We start from the raw sequence: 26,317 nt of genomic DNA on the forward strand, positions 1-26,317 counted from the left end.
GTGAACTGGGGCGAGTTCATTGGGCTTAACCAAGTTTAAATCAGAGGTGGACTCCCAATCTTTATATACAGTGTGTGCCATGAGTCCATGATATCATACACCGACTGTATTTACGCCGTGGCCGTGCTGGTACTGGTCCATTTCACTCGTTCTGCTTTGACACTGGATAGAGATAACGCTGTTAAAATGCCGTATACATTTCTCTACAGGACCCTGTACTCTCCCCTATTGTTAACCCATTGTTTCCTGGGCACCTGAGAGCAAAAGGCCTACACACTCGCCATTGTGCTCCCCGATCTACTCCAGACTATGATAAGGCATTGGCTGCACCCCAATGAGGCTTTATAAAGGATTTAGGGGCTCCTGGAGTGGCCTAAACTCTATTGAGTGGACAGCAAGTTTGGGCTATGAGCCAATGGAAGGCTAGTGAGATACAGCTAATGTGGCCCCTCATATTTATAAATTAGGGAAGTGTTTGTTCTGGAGGCACTGGGAATATACAGGTATATTCAAATTATAGTGGGTTCTCCTGACCTTCTTAGTATAAGCCCTGTGCTGGCTCACTGCTGCCCCCTGTCTCCCACCTCAGGGAGCACCTTTACAATCCACTATATTCACTCTCTCCTCTCTATCCAGTCTCCCATACCCCACACCATTCCTACAAGACCCCCAACACTGCAGGGCTTGGGGTATCCCAGCACAGGTGGAGCTGTCAGCCTGAAACCCCTACACTCTTGCCAGTAATAGAGGAGCTAACGAGCAATGATCTCTAGATCTGACCTCTTAGCTCTGTACCTGGTGCAGGATGATAGCGGCAGGGCCTCATAGCCACAAATTGCTCATTTAGTGCCCAGAATGGCTTGTGCCTGTGTGTTGGGCCGTGTTCCAAAGTTCTTGACTTGTGCAGTTATGGGCTGGTCTCATTGCTTGGATGGAGTGGAGTGAGGAAACGTGGAACCAATACTGTAACCCAAAACCAGAGACAAGATGCATCTCTGAATTCTAGTTTCACTATATAAGGATTACACTGGGAAACTCACATTTCAGTCTTTGATATATCTGCCCCCTAGTGATGAGGCAGGGGAGTACAGTCCAGTTAGCCACACACAGCTGCAACTGTCAGTATTGTACTATCTGCCAATTACCCAGCATCCCCTCCACTCTGCTTTCCAACATCATGGACACGCCAGTCCCTAGGATTCCAAGAGGAACATGCCTTAACTCCTGGATACAAGCGGCTATTGTTCTGCAGTGTTTAATGGACCCACACAACAATCAGACCAAAGAGAAATGCTGAGTCCTGTGCGTGTGTGGGGCGGCTAATGAGTTTACACTGGAGCCTTTCCAACATGCCGATCAGATATCTCCCTGTGCGTTTCTACACATCACTGAGTAAATAATGCAGCTAATGGAACTGTAACTAGGTACCAGCACTTTCCTGGCAGAGGAAAATCCATGATTCGGTTCAGGATTCTGCCTTTTTCAGCAGGATTTGGATTCGGTCGAATCCTTCTGCCCGGCTGAATCCATAATATGCAAATTAGGGGTGGAGAGGGAAATTGCGTGACTTTTTGCCACAAAACAAGGAGGTAAAAAATGTTTTCCCCTTTCCACCCCTAATTTGCATATGCAAATTCGGATTCGGCTGAATCTTTCGCAAAATATTCAGGGGTTTGGCCGAATCCAAAATAGTGGATTTGATGCATCCCTAATATATATATAAACTAAGCACACACTTGATAGAGATAAAAATGCGCAAATTGATGTGCCAATCGGTACCCACCCCTGTCTATCCTGTACCCGCTGTATTGATAATATCAATAAAGAATATCATTTTACACGTACAGGTAAAAACTGTTCCAGTTGTGGATTTTGACCAACGCATGGACGTACCTGTGTGGATGAATCAAGATAAAGTCAGTGTAGGAAACTTCCCGTCACTCAGCGGAACAGTCGGGTTGCTGTGCGGGACCCGGAGGTGAGGAGCAGACTATTGCTATTTAAATTAGAAATGTATTAGATAAATAAACTGGGCAATAGAGGGTTAAACAGAGGCAATACATATATGTAATATATATATATATATATCCCTATTTGTCTATTATGTTTATAATCTATTCTATAACATTCTCATAATATGCCGGTTGAACGTTTGATGAACAGCAGATGGCGCCAAAGGATTACATTTGCCAATCGGTTATTTGCCCAGCCGACACACTATATTGGACCTGTTATCCAAAATGCTCGGGACCTGGGTTTTTCCGGATAAAGGATTTTTCCATAATTTGGATCTTCATACTTTAAATCTACTAGAAAATCATATAAACATGAAATAAAGCCAATAGGCTGGTTTTGCCTCCAATAAGGATTAATTATATCTTAGTTGGGATCAAGTACAAGGTACAGGTATGGGACCTGTTATCTAGAATGTTTGGGACCTGGGGTTTTCTGGATAATGGATCTTTCCATAATTTGGATCTTCATATCTGAAGTCTACTAAAAAATCATATAAACATGAAATAAAGCCAATAGGCTGGTTTTGTCTCCAATAAGGATTAATTATATCTTAGTTGGGATCAAGTACAAGCGACTGTTTTATTTTGATGGAAAAAAAATAAATCAGTTTTAAAAACTGCAATTATTACTTTAAAATAGAGTCTACTGGAGACGGCCTTCTTATATTCTGAGCTTTCTGGATAACAGATCCCATACCTGAACAGTGAAGGTGAACAGATTATTATTGCCAACAAGGCACCCACATATACTGCAGCTGTACACGTCACACATACACACTGCATACCATTACAAGAGGTAAAGAGGGCCCTGATCAATAGAACTTACAATCTAAAAGGTGCTGAGGTTTCTCGTCTAAATCTGCCAAAGTTTCCATCGAGGAATGTGCTACAGTAATTGTACATGCAGCATGTGGCTTTGATGTGTGTCAACCCTAGCAGAACAGAACTGGTGCTTTATATAAGTTCTTTTTCACTGCTACTTCTCGAGTTTACTTAAAGCAGTTGTTCCCCTTTAGTATAATGTAGAGAGGGATATTCTGAGACAATTTGCAATTGGTTTTCATTTTTTATTATTTGTGGTTTTTGACTTATTTAGATTTTTATTCAGCAGCTCTCCAGTTTGCAATGTCAGCCATCTGGTTGCTAGGGTCCAAATTCCCCTAGCAACCATGCATTGATTTGAATAAGAGACTGGAATATGAATAGGAGAGGCCTGGACAGAAAGATGAGTAATAAAAAGTAGCAATAACAATACATTTGTAGCCTTACAGAGCGTTCTTTGTTTAGATGGGGCCAATGACCCCCATTTGAAAGCTGGAAAGAGTCAGAAGAAAAAGGCAAATCATTTAAAAACTATTAAAAATGATAGTGATGACCAATTGAAAAGTTGCTTATAATTGGCCACTCTATAACGTACTAAAAGTTGAACCGTCCCTTTAAAGGGGTTGTTCACCTTTGAGATAACTTTTAGTATGATGTAGAGAGTGATATTCTGAGACAATTTGTAATTGGTTTTCATTTTTTATTATTTGTGGTTTTTGACTTATTTAGCTTTTTATTCAGCAGCTCTTCAATTTGCATTTTAAGCAAACTGGTAACTAGGGTTCAACGTACCCTAGCAACCACGCCTTGATTTGAAGAGACTGGAATATGAATAGGAGAGGCCTGAAAAGAAGGATCAATGATAAAAAGTAGCAATAACAATAAATGTGTAGCCTTAGAGCAGTGATCCCCAACCAGTAGCTCGTGAGTAACATGTTGCTCTCCAACCGCTAGAATGTTGCTCCCAGTGGCCTCAAAGTAGGAGCTTATTTTTGAATTCCAGGCTTGGAGGCAAGTTTTAGTTGCATAGAAACCATGTGTACTACTAAACAGATCCTCAAAGTAGGTTGACAATCCACATAGGGCTACTAAATGGCCAATCACAGCACTTATTTGGCACCCCAAGAACATTTTTCATGCTAGTGTTGCTCCCCAACTCCTTTTTCTTCTGAATGTTGCTCACGGGTTCACAAGGTTGGGGATCCCTGCCTTAGAGTATTTGTTTTTTTTTAGAACGCCCATTTGAAAGCTGGAAAGAATCAGAAGAAAAAGGCAAATAATTATAAAACTATAAAAAATAAATAATGAAGACCAGTTGAAAAGTTGCTTAGAATTGGTCATTCTATAACACAATAAAAGTTGCTTTAAAGGTGAACCACCCCTTTAAAGTAGGGATGCACTGTATCCAGGATTCGGTTCAGAATTCGGCTTTTTTCAGCAGGATTTGGATTTGGCCGAATCCTTCTGGCCGAACAGAATCCGAATTTGCATATGCAAATTAGGGGCAGGGAGGGAAATCACGTGACTTTTTGTCACAAAACAAGGAAGTAAAAAATGTATTCCCCTTCGAACCCCAAATTTGCATAAAAGGATTAGGGGGTTCAGCTGAATCCAAAATAGTGGATTCAGTGCATCCCTACTTTAAAGTAGGAACACTGCGGTGGAGTAAATACTTTGCTTTATTACTGGGCACCTCGCAGGGAATCCTCAATCTCTCCTAGTTTTTCCCCATGAAGTAGGTTGTGGGGCTAGAAATTAAGCCACCCATAGGCAACATGCCTGGGGAATCCACTGTCAGTCTCAGTAGCACAACAGAATACAAGGTGGCAGTTAGGAGAGATGTGCAGGAGCTTCAGCTATTTCAGTGGGTAGTTGTGTGGCATCAGTATGTGTGATGTGTACAGGTTTATTACAGGTTTATTACAGGTTTATTACAGGTTTATTACAGGTTTATTACAGGTTTATTAGGTGACTGGAGAATATTTGGTGCCGGTGGAAATGGGAGCAGCACCAGTAGAAATAAATATATTAAGTTCCCAATGTGCCCATAGCCCCAAAGGGGGCTCAAAGCAGGGGGGCCAATTATGTTGAGAACATGTAGTTGGAACGGTAGCCACGTGACCCATGAGTTTTGCCTCTGATACCCTGAGTCAGTGGCCTGAGACTCACAAACTGAACCCCCCAGCCGCACGTCATTGGAACAACTCTAAGGAACATTGGGTTGAAAGCTGCTTTTTATTCCCTTTATTGGGGTGCAGTGCCAGCCTCTAATTATACAACTCATTTGCAGAGACATCTGGCCGTGTTTTACAACAATAGAAATAATGACACTAATCTGGTTCTGTACAGCGGGGGCGGCATCAAGGGATGTCAAAGGCATTGTGAACTACAACTCCCAGCATGCTTCGCCAGTCAGCTGACATGAGGCCACACACAAAAAGGCAGAGGTTTCTCAGTTGTTATTGCTGGAACGGCAGGACATACGGCACTCATTCCCGACTCTATGCCTGATCTTTTTGGCTTGTGCCCTGCTCTCCGCTGCCAGTCAGATAGTCAAACAGCACAAAGCCAAAGGCTGGCTCCGAGATGCTCTGTAACAAAAACATTATCAGTGAGAGACAAAGCAGCAAAGTGACAGATGTTTCTAGTGTACAAGGGGCACAATGTAGGAGATGACAACACAGAGAGAAAATGAACGGGTGCAGCCAATAAGAACAGGCTCAGGGCTGTAGCTGGCAAATAAGAATGCAGTAATAGTCAGAGTTTGGATTGGAGGTAAATTTCCATGCCAAGCATGAGAAAAGTTCTTACCCCTAACAGGGAAAATGTTCCCTTTAAAGGGAAGTTAATAGAGCTGCTCCAGCAGAATTCTGCGCTGAAATCCATTTCTCAAAAGAGCAAACAGATTTTTTTATATTCGATTTTGAAATCTGACAAGGGGCTAGACATATTGTCAATTTCCCAGCTGCCCCAGTCATGTGACTTGTGCTCACACTTTACTGCTGTACTGCATCACCCCCCCCCAGCAGCCAAACAAAAGAACAATGGGAAGGTAACCAGATAGCAGCTCCCTAACACAAGATAACAGCTGCCTGGTAGATCTAAGAACAACACTCAATAGTAAAATCCAGGTCCCACTGAGACACATTCAGTTACATTGAGTAGGAGAAACAACAGCCTGCCAGAAAGCAGTTCCATCCTAAAGTGCTGGCTTTTTCTGAAAGCACATGACCAGGCAAAATGAGCTGAGATGCACCTACACACCAATATTACAACTAAATACACTTGCTGCTTCAGGAATGACATTTTATATTGTACAGTGAATTGTTTGCTGTATAAACAGTGTCATTTTGAAATAAAAACATAAAAATCATGGCCGAATGCCTTTAATGTGTCGACTCAATGAAGGGGTAATAGGCACAATAGGAGGCTCAAGAGATCACTTACCTTGAAGCTGAGTCGCTGCACAACCTGCTGATAATCGCTCTCCAGAATTACCCTGCCAGACAAGAGAACCTGCACTGAGTAACCCCTGAAAATATCCATAAATCACAGGCATCTAACCCGACGAAAAACAATAATTCCAGCAGCACTCCGATGTGTGAATCAAAGGTTATTTATTTATGCCATTAGCAGAGCGACGTTTCGGGCTATTCCAGCCCTTTATCAAGGCATCTAACCCGCAGCCCACTGCAACTCCCAGCACCCTCCCGAAGATGAAGGAGATTATAGTTCCATAACAGCTGGAGGGCTGCACCTTCTCTAAATCAAGGCTGTCCACTTTAAGAAAGCTATATATAACTATATATAATCTATATACTGTATATATATATATAATCCATCTCACAACTACAGTGAATGTTGTATAATTACCCCTGTAACGTTTGACCGTGCTATTATAAATGAGTATTTCATTGTGCTCTCACCCCTGGTCTATAATCTCATCCAGGACGAGGAAGGCCGTATCCATGTTCTCCAGCAGGGAGCTCCGGTCCACGTGTTTCCTGGAGAGAACATTTCCATTGGTGCAGGAAACATAAACATGGCCAATGGGGGGGCACATGCTGGTCCCTCATGCAAAAAGTGCACTAGTCACGGGCTCACAACAAACCAATGGGAAGGCACTGGAATTCACTAAACAGAATGCTAGCACCTCCGGGAGTACTGGCAGCAACACCAACCTTATTGCTACAGGTATGGGACATGTTAGCCAAAATGATCGGGACCTGGGGCTTTCCGGATAATGGATCTTTCTGTAATTTGGATCTTCATACCTTAAGTCTACTAGAAAATCATATAAACATGAAATAAAGCCAATAGGCTGGTTTTGCCTCCAATAAGGATTAATTATATCTTAGTTGGGGTCAAGCTACTGTTTTATTATTAGAAAGAAAAAGGAAATCATTTTTAAAAATCTGGATTATTTGATTATAATGGAGTCTATGGGAGACGGCCATTCTGTAATTCTGAGCGTTCTGGTTTCCGGATAACGGATCCCATACCTGTACTCAAACGTGACATAGTCGGAGGGAAGTTTGTTCGGTTTGCAGGTACAGGATCATGTTGCTCATATGGACACAGGTCAAATTGTACATGAAGGTGTATTTGCACCCTTTAATTTAAAGGACAAGGAAAGGAAACAAGGAAATATCTATCATATGGCCCAACAACGCCATACCTGGTAATAAAAAGCCCAGCTTGTGAATAAGAAGAGGCCCAGCCTGTGAATAAGAAGAGGCCCAGCCTGTGAAGAAGAAGAGGCCCAGCCTGTGAAGAAGAAGAGGCCCAGCCTGTGAAGAAGAAGAGGCCCAGCCTGTGAAGAAGAAGAGGCCCAGCCTGTGAATAAGAAGAGGCCCAGCCTGTGAAGAAGAAGAGGCCCAGCCTGTGAAGAAGAAGAGGCCCAGCCTGTGAAGAAGAAGAGGCCCAGCCTGTGAAGAAGAAGAGGCCCAGCCTGTGAAGAAGAAGAGGCCCAGCCTGTGAAGAAGAAGAGGCCCAGCCTGTGAAGAAGAAGAGGCCCAGCCTGTGAAGAAGAAGAGGCCCAGCCTGTGAAGAAGAAGAGGCCCAGCCTGTGAAGAAGAAGAGGCCCAGCCTGTGAAGAAGAAGAGGCCCAGCCTGTGAAGAAGAAGAGGCCCAGCCTGTGAAGAAGAAGAGGCCCAGCCTGTGAAGAAGAAGAGGCCCAGCCTGTGAAGAAGAAGAAGAGGCCCAGCCTATGGAACCCTGCAGATAATGGCATGGCATTATTGAAGTATACGTGTGACTGCACAAGCTAGAAAGTTGCTTTTATCAAGAGACAAATCTGGTGTTAGAGTGCAAGCTTCTGTTCCATGCAGCTAGCAGAAAGAATACAGTGCACACTCGTGATTGTTCCCATGCACACACACTAACACACACACACTAACACACACACACACAAACAGGAAGGGCGGGCACTCACCGCAGCATGTGGCACAGACTCTCACAAATACAAGTCAGGGCGGCTAGAAGGAGAAGCTGGGAGTGGAAACTATAATTAAAAAACTGCCACTGATTAGGGTCACCCTCAGTGGGATCACATAGTGCTCTCTCTCTTGTTATTTACCTCATTCTCATGGAGTCCACCGATGATGTAACACGTGATGTCAGATAACTTCTGGCACAATGCAGTCACACCATCCACAAGCAGCACTTCACCTGGGAAACAAAGAACAATGTTGGAGCAGGAATTGGGGTTGTTCCCCTTTAAATCAACTGTTAGTATGATGTAGAGAGGGATATTCTCATTTTCATTTTTTATTATTTGTGTTTTTTTGACTTATTTAGCTTTTTATTTAGCAGCTCTCAAGTTTGTAATGTCAGCCATCTGGTTGCTAGGGTCCAAATTATCCTAGCAACTATGCATAGATTTCATTAAGAGACTGGAATATGAATAGGAGGAACATTCAGTAATAAAAAAGAGCAATAACAATAAATGTGTAGCCTTACAGAGCATTTGTTTTTTTATAGATGGGGTCAGTGACCCCCATTTGAAAGCTGGAAAGAGCCAGAAGAAAAAAGGAAATAATTAAAAAAAAAAAACTATAAAAATAAATAAATAATGAAGACCAATTGAAAATTTGCTTACAATTGGCTATTCTATAACGTACTAAACTTTTCACTTAAAGGTGAAACGCTCCTGCTTTGTGAAACGGAAAAGCCCAGTATTTGTGCAGTGAAGTCCCAGTACAGGTATGGGACCTGTTATCCAGAATGCTGGGGAACTGGGGATATTCCAGATCTTTCACTAATTTTGATCTTCATGCCTTAAGGCTAAGGCCACACTAGGCGATAGCGCGGCGATTTGACTCGCCGCGACTTTTCGCCGCGACTTTTAATCCGCAATCGCTGGCGAAACTTTTGCGCTGCCGTCTATGGGGAATCGCGACAAATCGCCAGCGTAAAAACACACGCGGCGATCTTTTTTCTATTGTCGCTCGAAATCGCCTCGCTACGCGATTTCGAGCGACAATAGAAAAAAGATCGCCGCGTTTTTACGCTGGCGATTTGTCGCGATTCCCCATAGACGGCAGCGCAAAAGTTTCGCCAGCGATTGCGGATTAAAAGTCGCGGCGAAAAGTCGCCGCGAGTCAAATCGCCGCGCTATTGCCTAGTGTGGCCCTGCCCTAAGTCTACTAGAAAATTTTGCCTCAATAAGGATTAATTATGTCTTAGTTGGGATCAAGTACAAGCGACTGTTTTGTTATTACACAGAAAAAGGAAATCATTTTAAAAATTTGGATTATTTGATTAAAATGGAGTCTATGGGAGACAACCTTTCCGTAATTCTGAGCTTTCCGGATAATGGATCTTTCCCTAATTTGGATCTTCATACCATAATTGTACTAGAAAATCATACAAACATTAAATAAAGCCAATAGGGATTAATTATATCTTAGTTGGGATCAAGTACAAGCGACTGTTTTATTATTACATAGAAAAAGGAAATCGTTTTTAAAAAATTAGATTATTTGGCTAAAATAGAGTCTATGGAAGACGGCCCTTGCATAATTCGCAGCTTTCTGGATAATGGGTTTCCGGATAACGGATCCCATACCTGTATTATCTACCTGGGCTGAATAATAGTATATGATGGGGGGGTATCCTTTAATGTATAACATTTCTATTTATTTGTAACCTTGTTATAAACTGAGGGCAGTTCCCTTTGGGAATATTTGCTATAAATAAATCTACTATAATATAAATATATAGTGTCAGGTATAGGTGTGCTTGTAGCAATAATATATGTCTATTCACACACTCGCCTTACTTTCTGCTTTGTGACTCCTTCTGAAAATCTGCTTCTCAAAGTCTTGTTGCTCCGCCAGGGACGGGAAGTCGTTCTCGTAATACTGAGGAAAGAAAAGGGAAAAGAGTGGGGAGCACGGGATATTGGGGTGACTGCGTTCATGGCAAGTCACTAAGTTCTTTCAATTCAAAACTCACTAGGTCATTTATATACAACCCGTTAGCCAGAAAGTTCCAAATTACGGAAAGGTCGTAGACTCCATTATAATCAATGATCCAAATTTGTAAACGGGATTTCCTTTTTCTATATAATAATAAAACAGTCGCTTGTACTTGATCCCAACTAAGATATAGTTAATCCTTATTGGAGGCAAAACCAGCCTATTGGCTTTATTTCATGTTTATTTGATTTTCTAGTAGACTTAAGGTATGAAGATCCAAATTATGGTAATATCTGTCATCTGGAAAACCCCAGGTCCCAAATATTCTGGATAACAGGTCCCATACCTGCACTATAAAAAACGCCGGGTAAAGGCCATCTCTCATATACCCCATTATAATCAAATAATCCCAATTTTTAAAACTGATTTCCCTTTTCTGTGTAATAATAAAACAGTCGCTTGTACTTGATCCCAACTAAGATATAATTAATCCTTATTGGAAGCAAAACCAGCCTATTGGGTTTATTTCATGTTTATATGATTTTCTAGTATGAAGATCCAAATTACGTAAAGATCCATTATTTGGAAAACCCCAGGTCCCCAGCATTCTGGATAACAGGTCCCATATCTATACTTAAAACAAACGAAGATTTAATTAATCCTTATTGGAAGAAAAACCAGCCTATTGGCTTTATTTCATGTTTATTTGATTTTCTAGTAGACTTAAGGTATGAAGATCCAAATTACGGAAAGATCCAAATATTATAATACGCAAGTGTCAGTGAGACACAAATGACATCACTAAGTACTGATTATAATGATGACATCACTAAACACTGTGTATAATGTGTATGTACAGGATATGTATGGCTCCTGTGTGTGTATATATATATATATATATATATATATATATATATAGTACAGTCTGCTCCTATAACTCCTGTTTATTTCTCTCCAGTCTTGTGACTATAGAGACATGAGCACATCGGCTGCAGTGTATTGTGGGTAATTATAGGACATTTATTTATAGGACATTTATTTATAGGATAGCAAAAGACTTGTGTGGTTAGTGCAGATCATGTCCTTTCAATATGTGGGCTCTACACCCTGTCATGTGACTGGAAAGGGTCGTAACTGATTTTAACTAATACCATGACAGGGGGTTGTTCCCCTTTAAATGAACTGTTGGTATGATATAGAGAGGGATATTCTGAGACAATTTGCAGTTGGTTTTCATTTTTTATTATTTGTGGTTTTTGACTTATTTAGCTTTTTATTCAGCAGCTCTCCAGTTTGCTATTTCAGAAATCTGGTCACTAGGGTTCGAATTACCCTAGCAACCATGCACTGATTTGAAGGACAAACAGGAGAAGCCTGATTAGAATGAGGAGTAATAAAAAGTAGCAATAATAAGACATTTTGTAGCCTTACAGAGCATTTGTTTTTTTTAGATGGGGTCAGTGACTCCCGTTTGAAAGCTGGAAAGAGTCAGAAAAAAGGCAAAAAAAAAAACTATAAAGAGGAAAAAATGAAGGCCAACTGCAAGTTTGCTTAGAATTAGCCAGTCTATAACATACTAAAAGTAAACGTGAAGGTGAAGCATCCCTTTAATGGACAGAGAATGACAAGGTTTATGTGACATGGAACATTTACAGATACAGGTATGGGACCTGTTATCCAGAATGCTCGGGACCTGGGGTTTTCTGGATAAGGGATCTTTCCGTAATTTGGATCTTCATACCTTAAGTCTACTAGAAAATCATATAAACATGAAATAAACCCAATAGGCTGGTTTTGCCTCCAATAAGGATTAATTATATCTTAGTTGGGATCAAGTACAAGCGACTGTTTTATTATTACACAGAAAAAGGGAATCACTATAAAAAATTGGATTATTTGGATAAAATGGAGTCCAGGGGTGACAGCTTTTGAGTAATAAAGAGCTTTCTGGATAACAGATCCTGTACCTATACAAGTTAGAAGATACTAGAGGTTGCCTTGGAGTCCCATGATGTGTATAATATCCCTCAGCTTCATGCCCTTATATCCTTATGTGTTACAATAGGGGCATTATTTCCTGTATATATATATAATTCTAGTATTATAAAAGCAGGTGTGGAATGATGAGTTACACACAGGAGAAGGCTCCACACTCTGTATATAAGTTCAGTCCCAACACAAGACAGCAGATTGATATACAGACAATTCATTGACACATTGACCATTAGAGATTATTATTGGCACTTGGCTGTGTATTACTTTGGCCAGTAGTCTGTGTCCATCCTGGTCCAGAATGATAACGGCTTTCACTGTGTAAAGTGACGGATCCTGCAGGAGACAAGACTGATATTGTTATGGATTTGCTTTATACAAACTCTAGCCTGTCCAGCAGCTCATGGGTTTCTTCCCCTTTAAATGAACTGTTAGTATGACGTAGAGAGGGATATTCTGAGACAATTTGCAATTGGTTTTCATTTTTTATTATTTGTGTTTTTTTTTACTTATTTAGCTTTTTATTCAGCAGCTCTCCAGTTTGTAATTTCAGCCATCTGGTTGCTAGGGTCCAAATTCCCCTAACAACCATGCACTGATTTGAATAAAAGTTTCTTTGCTTATCCTAAATAGTTACAATTGTTTCTTTGCTTATCTTATAGTGTTACAATTGTTTCTTTGCTTATGTTAGTTACAATTGTTTCTTTGCTTATCTTAAATAGTGTTACAATTGTTTCTTTGCTTATCTTAGTTACAGTCGTTTTTTTGCTTATCTTAGTTACAATTATTTCTTTGCTTATCTTAAATAGCGTTACAATTGTTTCTTTGCTTATCTTACATTGTTACAATTGTTTCTTTGCTTATCTTAAATAGTGTTACAATTGTTTCTTTGCTTATTTTAGTTACAATTGTTTCTTTGCTTATCTTATATTGTTACAATTGTTTCTTTGCTTATCTTAGTTACAATTGTTTCTTTGCTTATCTTAAATAGTGTTACAATTGTTTCTTTGCTTATTTTAGTTACAATTGTTTCTTTGCTTATCTTAGTTACAATTGTTTCTTTGCTTATCTTAGTTACAATTGTTTCTTTGCTTATCTTAGTTACAATTGTTTCTTTGCTTATCTTAGTTACAATTGTTTCTTTGCTTATTTTAGTTACAATTGTTTCTTTGCTTATCTTAGTTACAATTGTTTCTTTGCTTATCTTAGTTACAATTGTTTCTTTGCTTATCTTACATTGTTACAATTGTTTCTTTGCTTATCTTAGTTACAATTGTTTCTCTGCTTATGTGAAATAGTGTTACAGTTGTTTCTTTGCTTATGTGAAATAGTGTTACAATTGTATGTAAGTGCACCTGGCACATATTCTGGGCTCTCTGCCAAAAGCCAATGAAGTTTTGAAAGACGTTGTCTGTGTCTGTTCAGTGCAGGAGATGAAAGTGAAAGTCGGGACATTTCAGAAGATAACAAGGGCGGAGTTGGGAGGTACAATTACCCAGAAGCATTGGGAGAAGCAGGTTCAGCACATTAGGGGGAGAAATAACTTTGGTTCATAAAGTACAAAGCAGCCAAAGGCCCAAAAAGTGTCCCAAATCTGTCCCTTGTCTACTTTGTACTCTCAATAGCCCCGGGCTTTACATCAGTAGCCAGTTTGTCTGGACTCCACGAGTGTAATAATTGTGGGGCGGGACTGTGGGAATAAGTGACGTTTCCCTACCGGCAGACTGTCCGTGCGGCTCATGTTTAGCTCCCAGGCGCTTCCTGACTCCAAGCCACGCCCCCTCCCATTCCCTCCTCCCATTCCCATTCCCTCCTCCCACTCCCTCCCCCCCAGTACAAAAGTAAAGTGTGAGCGCGGGGTGAGTTTACTGGTGACACAAGTTGTTGCCGCACAAACACACGTTGTGAAATGACAGACTTGAATAGCAATCGCTTCCGTGACATCACAGACACATGTCGCCTCCATTGCGCAACGTCTTTTGTTGTGGAGCCGCGGTCACGTCACGTCACGCACGGAACCTTCTAGAACGCGTGACGCAACGGCGCAATATTTTTTGCAAGTCACTGCGAGGCCCAAACCGGGGGATTTTACTACTTCTCTGTCCACCCAGTGAGGTTTATATGCGGGATGCACAAGAGATACCGCAGGAAGTAGACTGACGACTCAAGTCGGACTCTAGTCTTTGCTTCCTGGCGGCAGCGGGTGATGTAACTGCTGGTAACTCAACATGCTGCCGTGCGATTGGCTGACGGCTTGACAGAGACACCATGGTGACGTAGATTTCGCTACTCGTCCTATTGGCTGCCCGAGTTATTGTCCGTTCGCGATTGGCTGCCATTGATGGGCTCAGGACGTCCTTCCTTTCTATTGGCTGCTGGTGCTGACTTTTCAGTGTTGCCGGGTGATGCGGAAGTGAGAGTCTGGAGCTGGGAGACCCACGGGCGGTACTGACACGAGGAGAGCGTAAGACAAGCGGGTGTGTGTGAGGGGGGTGCGTAGCCTGTTACCTTCTTATCTCTTCTGAAGTTATTGAGGTTATGGCGGGACTGTGACTGACAGACTCCCTCATGCAAACAATGGGGTCTCCCCGGGCACGAGGTGGAGAATTAGGCTGATTCTGTGGTAATAATTGCGCGGGAGGTTATTTACTGACTGGAATATCCTATTTATAAACAGATTGTGTAACATTACAACTCCCTGACTGCCTTCTTTATACACTGGGAGTTGTAGTTCACCAACATCCAGGCTCCCAGAGATCAGCAACTGGATGGTGTATATAACACATGGGCGTGTTATGTAATCGTTATGTAAACATTCCTTCCCATCATTTCTATTGCCTCACTGTGACTACTGAATCCCAGGGAGAAAAGGTCAAAATGGCAACATTGATGCAAAAAAGTCACTTTATATCTATAGCAAATATCAGCAACAATAGGAGTGAGGGGAGAGAAATCTACTCCCACTAAACCCCAGTCCATCATTACATGTGACAACCGCCACAAATGGGGAGTTTTTAATCCAAAAAGTAAAGTTCAAATCATTTATTAGGACAAACAGGTGAAAGCCGGACGCGTTTTGTGCCTAATGGGCCACTCGCTCGAGCCTATGAGTAAGTGGCGAAACGCGTCCGGCCTTCACCTCTGTCCTAATAAATGATTTGAACTTTTAAATCCTATTTTGGTCGTTACCTTTTTGGTGAAAAACTTTGGCTATTGTCGAAAGAAAAACAAAAGCCAGGCCTGGGTTAATTTTCAATCTGTACAGGTAACTAACGGCAACTGAGCTGGTGTCGGTTGTTTCAATGAGAATAAGAGCCGTATAAAGGTCATAATCTCGTTCTCTAGGGTCCGTTTATTGTCTTCTAAGCTTTATCTCTTTAATTCTGTGTTTGTAAATATAAATGGATGTTACAAGCTGCGGTCACTTGGCTTCCGGCAGGGGATGCTGGGACTTGTAGTTCAACCATTGCTCCGTCTGCCCAGCAATACAAGTGACTGCTGTGGATTGATTGGTTCTCAGTTTTAGGCAAGTGGTAGGACTTCAACATGGACGAGGGGATTCTTTCAGTTTAGGAACTGCTCACCTGTTATAATGTGTAGATTAAAGGGCTGGTTCACCTTGAAATTAACTTAAATGGCCAAATCTATGAAATGTTTGCATTTTTCTTTTGTTATAGGGATGCACCGAATCCAGGATTCGGCCTTTTCCAGCTGGATTCAGATTCGGCCGAGTCCTTTTTGTGTGGCTGAGCCGAATCTGAATTTGCATATGTAAATTAGGCGTGGGAAGGGAAATCATGTGACTTTTCTCAAAACAAGGAAATAAAATATTCTTTTTCCACTTTCTTTGCCCGCCTCTAATTTGCATATGCAAATTAGGATTCGGATTCAGTATTCGTACAAATCTTTTACGAAGGATTCGTGTATTCGGCCAAATCCCAAATAGAGGATTCGGTGCATCCCTAGTTTTTTAATTATTTGCCTTTTTCTTCTGATTGTTGCTTTCATTGACCCCATGTAAAAAAACAAATGCTCTGTAAGGCTACAAATGTATTGTTAGTGTTACTTTTAACGGGTGGTTCAGTTTCACTTTTAGTATGTTATAGAATGGCTAATTCTAAGCAACTTTTTAATTGGTCTTCATTATTTATTTTATATCGTTTTAGAATTATTTTCCCTTTTCTTCTGACCCTTTCCAGCTTTCAAATGGAGGGTCACTGACCCCATCTAAAATCAAATATTTATTTGATGTAGTTTTTGAATTATTTTCCCTTTTCTTCTGACCCTTTCCAGCTTTCAAATGGAGGGTCACTGACCCCATCTAAAAACAAATATTTATTTGATGTAGTTTTTGAATTATGTTCCCTTTTTTTTTTTTTTCCTGACCCTTTCCAGCTTTCAAATGGGGGCACTGACCCCATCTAAAAACAAATATTTATTTATATAGTTTTTGAATTATCAGCATTCAATGCAGGCCTCTCCTATTCATATTCCAGTCTCTTATTCAAATCAATGCATGGTTGCTATGGGAATTTGGACTCTAGCAACCGGACGACTGAAACTACAAACTGTAGAGCTGCTGAATAAAAAGTTAAATAACTCAAAAACCACAAATAATAAAAAATGAAAACCAATTGCAAAGTGTCTCAGAATATCCCTTTCTACATCATACTAACGGTTAATTTAAAGGGGAACAACCCCATTAAGTTGATATGTGTGTGTGTGTGTGTGTGTATCCCCTGAGCCCTGTAGATAAAGACGTATATATGTCCCCCAGTCAGCTGTGTGTGTGTTTGTTGCTTGGGACAACAAGAGACCAATTTAGAAGTGTTGTCGGGGCCTCAGGGCACTGGAATGTGAGTGTTAATCTTCTGTGGCATTTCTCCTGCATCCTCTGTTTGTGAATAGCACATGCCTCTGTATTATTGATACAGATATGGATGGGGCTTATCTCTATGTGTGGGGAGATCATGAAAGGAAGAGGTTTTTGGGTTGGCTGTGTATATAGACAGAGCTATACACGTGCCATTCATTCTGCATCATTTTGCTTGGCTTTCAGAGAAGCTGACCATGAGAGGGTTAACCTGGGAGCACTATATGGTGTAACACAGCGGATATTGATTGGGATTGTTCTAGTGTGAGTGTATGGGAAGGAAAGAATTGCTGTGTGATGATATATTCATGGGATACGGTACAAGGACATTGGACTGTCCATGAGATATCTGTGTGTGTATCACGTGTCATCTGGAATATAGAAATGCCAACAGATTATGTCTATCCTTGGAACTATAACCTGTTAATAGCTACCACTCCCCGCACCCACTTTTAACCACGGCCGATGCTGGGAGTTTCAATGAATGCTCAGGGCCCCCTAGGCAGTCCCCCAGATTCTGAAACTCCTAGGTGGGTACTGATACAGATACTTTATAATATATTATTAATAGCAAATGTTTCTCCAGAAGAGAGATCTTGGATGGCACAAATGCATTTTACACAAAGTACATGGTTGAGTGCTTGTATAGATGATGCGGCATTTGAGGTGACTAGTCCAGATAGTGGGCTACATGAGAAACGTATTGCATCCTATACACTTGTTTACTTGCCCCGTGTGGGAGTGATTTGCGAGTGTCGAGAGGAGGGTTATTTATGCTATAGGACAGAGGGCGGGGTTTGCAGGAGGTTGACGTATTTATGTGTTGCCTAACTGTCCTGCTTCATTTTGTTTTAGGTAAAGACTGTGTGTGTTTTGGGGGTCCCTGCTTCTTCGGGGCTCCCAGACATGCTGTCTCTGAAGAAGTATCTCACTGAGGGTCTGATTCAGTTCACCATTCTGCTAAGCCTGATGGGTGTACGTTTGGACCTGGATTCTTACCTACCTTCTCATCTGCCCCCTTTGCACGAGATTATCCTAGGACCTACCTCCGCCTACACCCAGACCCAGTTCCACAGCCTGAGAGGCACTTCAGACGGCTATGGGGTACATCCCAAAAGTGTCGATCTGGACCAGTTCTTCACATCCAGGAGACTGCTGGGCTGTGTGCGAGCCCTCGACCGCCTGACCGTGCCCAGCACAGAGGTAGACGCGTGGCTAGTGCACAGGGAAACTGAGGGATCCGTATCAAGTGCACAGACTGGCTCTAGCCGTCCCTCAGACAGCCCACCGGATCTAAACAGCTCTGGATCAGAACCAAATCGTGACGGGCAAGGGCTGGAAGAACTGGGGGCAACTGCTCAGCCTGGAAGTTCAGATTTGAGCAAGGAGGTAAGTGTTTGTGTGCAGTCGTTATGTATTTGCAGTTGGTGGACGTTGGAAAAACAATGCACTGAGCAGGGAAGGTAACCGTTGCTGCTTTTGCTGTAGTAGAACTACAACTCTCCTCATCTCTAGCAGCTGAGCCCTGCTGGGGAGCTTTGTTACAAAAGGAGTCCTTGCCTGTTTTTCTATGAAGTTTAATAGAGCCCCTCTCAGATCTTATGATATATATTTATAGAAACAAAGATAGTTGTATGCATGTTTTTGCCTATTAGCAGTAGTTTTATCTAGAATTATACACACACAATACAAAGCGCTTGTGGTCCCTGCAGTCTGTTAAAGGGGTTGTTCACCTTCCAACACTTTTTTTCAGTTCACTTGTTTTCAGATTGTTCCCCAGAAATAGACTTTTTTTTCAATTAACTTTTTTTCCAAAACCTTAGTTTAAAGTTGAATGTCATTAACATTTAGTTTCATTTCAGCAGCATCTCTGGAGTATTAGCAACTATTTTATCAATTCTAACAGTTGCCTTTAATGAAACTCAGGGATTCTGCTCTGATAATAAATGTATCAACTAAATGTATCAGTTTAGAACAGTTTACAGGGTCGGAGCTGCTCTAGAAGGTAAAAAATGACACTTTACACTTCAATATTAGAAAAATGGTCACAAATAGAAAGTAGTTGGAAAAAGTCTTTATTTCTGGTGAACTGTGTGAAACCAGCTGAACTGAGTTCAGTGTTGGAAGGTGAACAACCTCTTTAATCGGACTGAGTGCGGTCATTGAGCCCAGCTCCAAATTTTGTTGTTCACTCTGAAGAGGAATAGAGCTGCTATTGCTGTCACTTGGCTGCATGATAAGAGGAGACAGGTGTGTTGGATCAGGTCTGGGCCCACACAATACTGGAGCTCTCAGGCAGGATCAGTAATGTAACCTGTGTATCAGCTGGTGAGTAAAAGCCAGACACTGAGCCTCACGGTGGGGGCCATACACAGACAGGGGCAGTCATATGACTTTGTTTATATGGATGCACTTGCAGCACGGATACAGGGCAGGGGAACAGTGTGATCTTAAAATAAGTCTGTAAATACTTCTCCTTAGACTTGCAATTTGGCACAAACACTTATAGGCTGTGACTGCGGCACTGTGACTGATTGGAGAATCTGACTCCGTCTCAACACTATGTTGTGTGTGTGGAACACTGCAAGATGCCTTACTGGGCAGATGTGGGGAGCTCTGGTCCTGCTGTAGGTGCAAACCAGTCCTATTAGATTTCTGCCCACTCTTCCCAAACACTGTGCAGCTGTTGTACGAAATGAGATGTCACAATGGGCCTGACATAGCGTGACCTTGGGAGCTGAGCATGCCCTGCATCATTCCTGGGAGGAAGGGATCACTCTGGGGTTCTGTATGGAAGGCTGGCAATGATGCTGTTAATAATCCCACTGAAAAGCAGGTGCAACTTGGCCTCTCTTTTTGAGGAAACCTGGGCATTCCCATAGCATGAATCCAATATATATATTTAATAATTTAGCATTAAACTCATTGTATTGAAATCCGTTGGAAATGAGGAAGCTTGTTGGGATCTACTATCCACCAGAATTAAAAAAAAAAATGAATATAAAAATTATTATGATTATATAGTAGAGCTGAAGATCGATCTTGTATTTTTGGGTGGGTGGATCAGGATAAAACTGCATCCTGTTTGTTTCCCATTTGGGTGAGCTCCCTCTAATGTGAGTTAGATGGGATTCATTAATTTAGAAAGTGAAAGGTCCAGACAGTAATAGAATATTCCAGTAAGCACACACAGCGTTAGCCTCGGGTTTCACTGACACCCAGTGAGCTGAAGCGTGACGCGTCCTTAGAAAATGCAAAACGCGAAACATAAAGCAACATTGGAATTTATACCGTAATTCAATATCCGAGTACTTTCCCACAGGCTGTAAATGATGTGACAACTGTCGTTCTTTCTATAGGTCAATAACTTGACATTTCTGTGTTCTTTTTTTTGTTTTTTTTCTCTCCATGTTTGCGCTAGGATATTGACCTGATTGATATTTTGTGGCGCCAGGATATTGACTTGGGTGTTGGGCGTGAAGATTTTGAGAATCGACAGCAGCAGAATGAAAACGAGGACGTGTGGGAACCCCTAAGAGATGGCGCAGAGCCCCTGGAGCCTGCTCTGCAGGTGGATGGAGAGACCGGGGAGAGTATCCGTCGGGTAAGTGATTGTGTGCAGTAGTAGTGACCTCGCTGTGTCTGAGTGCAGAGCTGAGTGTCCTTGTCCTCACAGGATCAGACTGCTCTCTCCTTGGAGGAATGTCTGAGTCTCCTGGATGTTACTTTTCCTTTTGGTGACTCTCCTGAGGTGAGTTGCTCTGCACTCTCTGAGCCTCTGCTGTTTTTGTGCCCTCAGCCTCCTGTGCCTAATTACCTTCTCTCTGGTCCTCTAGTTTCCTGCGTCTAACACCTCTGGTCTCCCTGATGCTGAGCCACGCCCTGAGGTGTCTGATAGAACAGACCTCCTATTGTCCCCTTTAATACCAGATATGAGGGCCTCTTTGGATCTGGAAGAGCAGTGGCAGGACCTAATGTCTCTCATGGATATGCAGGTATCACCACCAGCCATTCTTTGAATTTTTTGTCATTTTGTAGGGATGCACTCGAATCCACTATTTTGGATTGTGCCGAACCTCCGAATTATTCGCGTAAGATTCGGCCGAATACTGAACCGAATTTGCATATGCAAATTAGGGCTGGCAAGGTGAAAAACATTTTTTACTTCCTTGTTTTGTGACAAAAAGTCACACAATTTTCTCCCCGCCCGTAATTTGCATATGTGGATTCGGATTGGCCAAGCAGAAGGATTCAGTGCATCCCTATGATTTTGGTCACTTGGTAAAACTTCGCATGGCAAAGTGAATATGATTTCAGGTTATTTTGCATTTGTCTGAGGAGTTCAGCAAACGCTCTGCTTTGGAGTTTCTTTTCCGCAGTGCAGTTATTGATCTCTTGTGCTATTTCTGTATTCTCAGGCAATGGAAGTGAATAGCTCCGCTGAGGATCCCTTGTATCTGAGTTTGGATCCACCACTTCAACTGGATGTGAATCTGGATCAGGCTTCCCTCCCAGGCTGCTCTCACAATACGTCTTCCCTTTTCACTCCCACCCTAGAGCCTTTCTCAGCTTCTGAGTCCCCTGTGCCACAACTCTCTTCCCACAATTCCACTGACCTAAACTCAACATTTGGCTTTACTAATCTGACTGGACTCCTATTCCAGTCACAGCTGAACAATACAGGAAACATCACATCCCCTACCACCATGCCGGACCCTCTTTGTGGACTTCTGGATGAAGCTCTGCTGGATGAAATCAGCTTGATGGAACTAGCCCTTGAAGAAGGCTTCAGTCAGGTTCAGACTTCACAGCTCCAGGAAGAACTGGATTCAGATTCTGGTCTGTCCTTGGATTCGCATCACAGCCCTTTGTCTCCCAGTGGATCTGAATCGTCCTCTTCTTCCTCTTGCTCATCATCTTCTTCATCATCTTCATTCTCTGAAGAGGGAGCAGTGGGGTACAGCTCTGATTCTGAAATGATTGAGCTAGAGGAGTCTGAAGAAGCCAATGATTATCAACCGCAATACAGTAAGTTCTGCAGGATGAGTTCCCAGGATCCCAGTCGATTCCGACACCTGCCTTTCCTGGAGCATGTTGGGCACAATCACACATACAACATGGCTCCCGAGGAGCCAGAGGAAATGCAGCCAATCATGGAGAGGAATAGCCGGAGACAGGCAGGTTTTCTAGACAGACAGGCGGGTCGTGATGAACAAAGGGCCAGGGCTATGAAGATTCCATTCAGTAATGACAAGATCATTAACCTGCCTGTGGAGGAGTTTAACGACTTGCTTGCCAAGTACCAGTTAAGTGAAGCGCAGCTCTGTTTGATAAGGGACATCCGCAGGAGAGGCAAGAACAAAATGGCAGCCCAAAACTGTCGCAAGAGAAAGTTGGATACGATTCTGAACCTGGAGCAAGAAGTGAAACACCTCAATCGGGAACGGAGCTCACAGCTTCGGGAGAAAGGAGAAAACCTGAGATCCCTGCAGAGAATGAAACAGGAAGTAGAGCATCTGTATCAGGAAGTGTTTAGCCAATTGAGAGACCAGAATGGCCGTCCATATTCTCCCCAGCAATATGCCTTGCACTACACAAGCAACGGCAGCGTAATACTCACTCCTCGCAACGCTGGCGGTCAACAGGGCCGCAGGCCTGAGAGGAAGGATCGGAGGAAGTGAAGGGGGGTCTGTTTTTGACTTCAGGAAAATTACAGGACAGGGGGTGTGGGCTGTGCTTTCATTCAGGCCTCTATCAAACCTTTCACACAAGATTGACCCCAGTGAGTGACCAAGAAGAGGTCTCCTCAGTCAGTATATCAAGGGCTGTGTCCTGGCCCTGCTGTCCAGAAATGAGAAGGAGGACTTAGGCTAGCCCAGGAATTGCTAAGCTTAAGAAACCGACAAAGGGAGGGTGAAAAAAAAAAAGTAGTTTTTTTTATTCTTGATCCTATAACTTGTCTGAAATTTAGTCAGCTGTGTGTCAGGGACTGAAGTGTCATCTTGCATGAGAAGGAGCAGGCGGGACCCCCATAGAGTCACTGAGCAGAGAGCTGGGGTACAGTGGCCCAGATGGGTCAGTGTTACTGAATAGAGATCCAGAGGAGCAGGTGGGCAGTAGGGTTTTGTATGCTGCCAGTGGAAGATCAGGTGTAATTGGTGGTCCTGCAAGTAATCGTGTTCTCCCGCTACTAGTGCTGAGAGATCTACCAGCAGAACGCCAGTGGAAGTTGAATGCAATCCAGATGGGATGTTTTTTTTTATGAGTTTGGAGTGCACGGATCCTCCATATTTGTCCAAAGCAAGTTAAAAGGGTAATCTACATCCTCGTAAAAGTTTCCAACACTCTCTCCAGTGTTTCATTGTCCTTCGACTGTCGTAGCCCACCGACAACGCCTTCACCACGTGTTGCTCAAGGCCTTGTTCCCTGGGCGGCGTCTTCACGAGATCCCGTGTAGTAGAAAAGATGCTGTTGTACTATAAATCCTATTCACCAGTAGCAGGAAGTGTATTTACTGAACAGGCGCGGAATGAAATCCGTTTTCACATTTTATAGAAGAAAATCTGTTAAGAGTTTGGAGCCGCGCATCTCCGTGTCAGTCCTTGGGATATTCCAGTATCGGCCGAGATTTAAAGGCTACGCTTTGCCTCGGTGTTAGAAGAATTCACTTAGGATCTACAGCTGCCGCAAAACCAGAACTGCTTTCTGGCTAAAGAAGCTTTAAGATTAAGGAGGTTGTTTGGTAATTTGTGTTGGAATTTGTCTCTGCCCCCCCCCTTCAGTTGAATTATCATTTAAGTGACTTATATTGAGGCTAAAGTCCCTATGGATTACCTGGCTTGTGTGCTGAACTTAACGTTTAAAGGGGAAGTATACCCCTCTTTCTCTACTGTGTTAGGGTTTTATTTTTATCTCTTGTACAGAGAGCGAGAGATTGAAACTACTTTTACTTTCCAACTTCCTGGTTAAGGCGGTGCCAGCCATAAAACAAATTACCTGTCCATAGGTAATCCCCTTGCTTCCCCTTATCTCAAAAGTTGGCAAAGGCCTCTGCCTGGGGAAGGAAGGAGTTCCTTTAAACCGAGTTATCTCCATTTAAACATTACAGGGAGCAAATGCCGTCTGTTGTTATAGCAACCCATATATATATAAATTTACTAGATAGAAATATTCCCAAAGATACAGTGAAAGTGTTACTGGATCAGTCTGCAGTTTCACATTTACCTGAGCACCCATTGTTCCTACGAGGCCCAAGTACTGACATGGAGAATGACGGGTTTTTGCTGTTTTATTTTTATTCTTTGAGTGATAAGACATATGCACGTTCCATAACTGTCATCCCGGAAATTGTTCAGCATTGTATAAGATTTGATCTTTGCTCAAAAAAAAAAACCCAAAAAACTTTTTTTTTTTTTTTTTTTTGAGGAATAAACAGATTTTAAAATATTCTCTAACTACTCAACATTGTCTTTATTCTGTTAGCAACAAGGGGGGTGATGCCTCTGTCTTGAGTCACATGACTGAGGGTTCTGATTCAGTTAGTGTGCCTGCTATTGGTCAGACTGCCAGATAAAATTAAAATGATGTCATAAAAAGAGCCTTGGCCATTGGACAGCCTTCAGGCTTTTTCAGAAAATGAAAACTGCTGGAATTTGATCCATTGAATGTTATATTTAACAGGGGTGGTTCAGTTTCACTTTTAGTATGTTATAGAATTCTAAGCAACTTTTTAATTGGTCTTCATTATTTGTTTTATATAGTTTTTGAATTATTTTCTCTTTTCTTCTGACCTTTCCAGCTTTCAAAAGGGGGGTCACTGACCCCATCTAAAAGCAAATATTTATTTTATATAGTTTTTGAATTATTTTCCCTTTTCTTCTGACCCTTTCCAGCTTTCAAATGGGAGTCACTGACCCCATCTAAAAACAAATATTTATTTTATATAGTTTTTGAATTATTTTCCCTTTTCTTCTGACCCTTTGCAGCTTTCAAATGGGAGTCACTGACCCCATCTAAAAACAAATATTTATTTGATGTAGTTTTTTTAATTATTTGCCCTTTTTTTTTTTTTCTTCTGACCCTTTCCAGCTTTCAAATGGGGGCACTGACCCCATCTAAAAACAAATATTTATTTATATAGTTTTTGAATTATCATCTTTCAATTCAGGCCTCTCCTATTTATATTCCAGTCTCTTATTCAAATCAATGCATGGTTGTTAGGGGAATTTGGACCCTAGCAACCAGATGGCTGAAACTGCAAACTGGAGAGCTGCTAAATAAAAAGCTAAATAAGTCAAAAACCACAAATAATAAAAAATGAAAACCAATTGCAAATTGTCTCAGAATATCCCTCTCTACATCATAGTAACGGTTAACTTGAATGTGAACAACTCCTTTAAGGTGAGTGGTACATGGTGTGTTTTCTAAGTGTCCCATGTACTAGAGTGTGTTTATATTATGGGGATATAGGGAGCTCTCAGTAGATACAGGGAAGACATTAATTAAGTTGAGGGGTGGCCACTGCACCCTCCTGTGAGACAGAACGTAGGAATCGGCTTTACAATCCCAGAGGAAGGAAAGGAGCACCAGCGGATTCACTGGAGACACCCCCGGCAGCTGCAAGAAAGATCTTCTGATCTGTAAGTACCATTTAACTGTATAAAACTCTCCCTATCTTCTTCACCCATAAACACACACACAAATTACACTGCACAATTGCTCACAGTTACATTTTAATTCTTCACTTTAGAGAAATCTCATTGGTGCCTCTGCTGGTTTCCTTGCAACTTCCTAAATAGCAATCGGTTAATTAAGTTAGAGAGATAGGGACCCCCTTATATGTTTTAAATTGCAAAAATATTCCCAAAACCACAAGCCCCCTAATGCCTTGTGTATTGTGCAGCTCGCTAAATATACAGGTATGGGATCTGTTATCCAGAATGCCCAAGACCTGGGGTTTTCCAGATATTCCCATAATTAGTATCTTCATATAAAAATTAAATGAACCCAATAGGCTGGTTTTGCTTCTAATAAGGATTAATTATATCTTAGTTGGGATCAAGTACAAGCGACTGTTTTATTATTACACAGAAAAAGGAAATCGGTTTTACAAATTTGGGTGATTGGATAAAATGGAGTCTGAGAGACGGGCATGCCGTAATTCTAAACTTTCTGGATAATGGATCCTATACCTG

General features: G+C 41.9%; 2 protein-coding genes across 6 annotated transcripts; one reads left to right on the forward strand and one right to left on the reverse strand.

The window, feature by feature from the left end:
• The first annotated feature begins 1,848 nt into the window (after positions 1 to 1,848).
• Positions 1,849 to 24,571, forward strand: nfe2l1.L (nuclear factor, erythroid 2 like 1 L homeolog). Of its 5 annotated transcripts, none has more exons than XM_018234758.2 (6): positions 1,849 to 1,978; positions 17,979 to 18,512; positions 20,545 to 20,727; positions 20,800 to 20,874; positions 20,960 to 21,118; positions 21,542 to 24,571. In XM_018234758.2, exons 2-6 carry the CDS (start codon positions 18,030 to 18,032, stop codon positions 22,802 to 22,804), a joined length of 2,163 nt encoding a protein of 720 aa, XP_018090247.1. In that variant the 5' UTR covers positions 1,849 to 1,978; positions 17,979 to 18,029; the 3' UTR covers positions 22,805 to 24,571. The 5 variants fall into 5 exon arrangements, with proteins under 5 accessions (XP_018090247.1, XP_018090245.1, XP_018090244.1 ...); XM_018234756.2 differs by lacking the exon at positions 1,849 to 1,978 and adding an exon at positions 14,119 to 14,742; XM_018234755.2 differs by lacking the exon at positions 1,849 to 1,978 and adding an exon at positions 14,119 to 14,727.
• Positions 5,054 to 14,062, reverse strand: copz2.L (COPI coat complex subunit zeta 2 L homeolog). The gene is made up of 8 exons (XM_018234760.2): positions 13,968 to 14,062; positions 12,518 to 12,586; positions 10,120 to 10,201; positions 8,416 to 8,507; positions 8,272 to 8,327; positions 6,764 to 6,841; positions 6,285 to 6,336; positions 5,054 to 5,428 (listed from the first exon to the last, which is right to left on the reverse strand). The coding sequence occupies exons 1-8, from the start codon at positions 14,055 to 14,057 to the stop codon at positions 5,339 to 5,341; spliced, it is 609 nt and encodes a 202-aa protein (XP_018090249.2). The 5' UTR covers positions 14,058 to 14,062; the 3' UTR covers positions 5,054 to 5,338.
• Positions 24,572 to 26,317: the final 1,746 nt, after the last annotated feature.

This window comes from Xenopus laevis, chromosome 9_10L, assembly GCF_017654675.1.
Source record: "Xenopus laevis strain J_2021 chromosome 9_10L, Xenopus_laevis_v10.1, whole genome shotgun sequence".
In the NCBI taxonomy this organism is placed as follows: domain Eukaryota; kingdom Metazoa; phylum Chordata; class Amphibia; order Anura; family Pipidae; genus Xenopus; species Xenopus laevis.

Excerpts from the sequence above, each read along its gene's own strand:
- copz2.L (XM_018234760.2), bottom strand. The coding sequence starts at position 14,057 with ATGGGAATGGGAGGAGGGAATGGGAGGGGGCGTGGCTTGGAGTCAGGA. Across the intron at positions 12,587-13,967 it reads GCCGCACGGACAGTCTGCCG|GATCCGTCACTTTACACAGT; the intron begins GTAGGGAAACGT and ends TGTCTCCTGCAG. Across the intron at positions 8,508-10,119 it reads AAGGAGTCACAAAGCAGAAA|GTGAAGTGCTGCTTGTGGAT; the intron begins GTAAGGCGAGTG and ends TTTGTTTCCCAG.
- nfe2l1.L (XM_018234758.2), top strand. The coding sequence starts at position 18,030 with ATGCTGTCTCTGAAGAAGTATCTCACTGAGGGTCTGATTCAGTTCACC. Across the intron at positions 20,728-20,799 it reads CCGGGGAGAGTATCCGTCGG|GATCAGACTGCTCTCTCCTT; the intron begins GTAAGTGATTGT and ends TTGTCCTCACAG. Across the intron at positions 21,119-21,541 it reads TGTCTCTCATGGATATGCAG|GCAATGGAAGTGAATAGCTC; the intron begins GTATCACCACCA and ends CTGTATTCTCAG.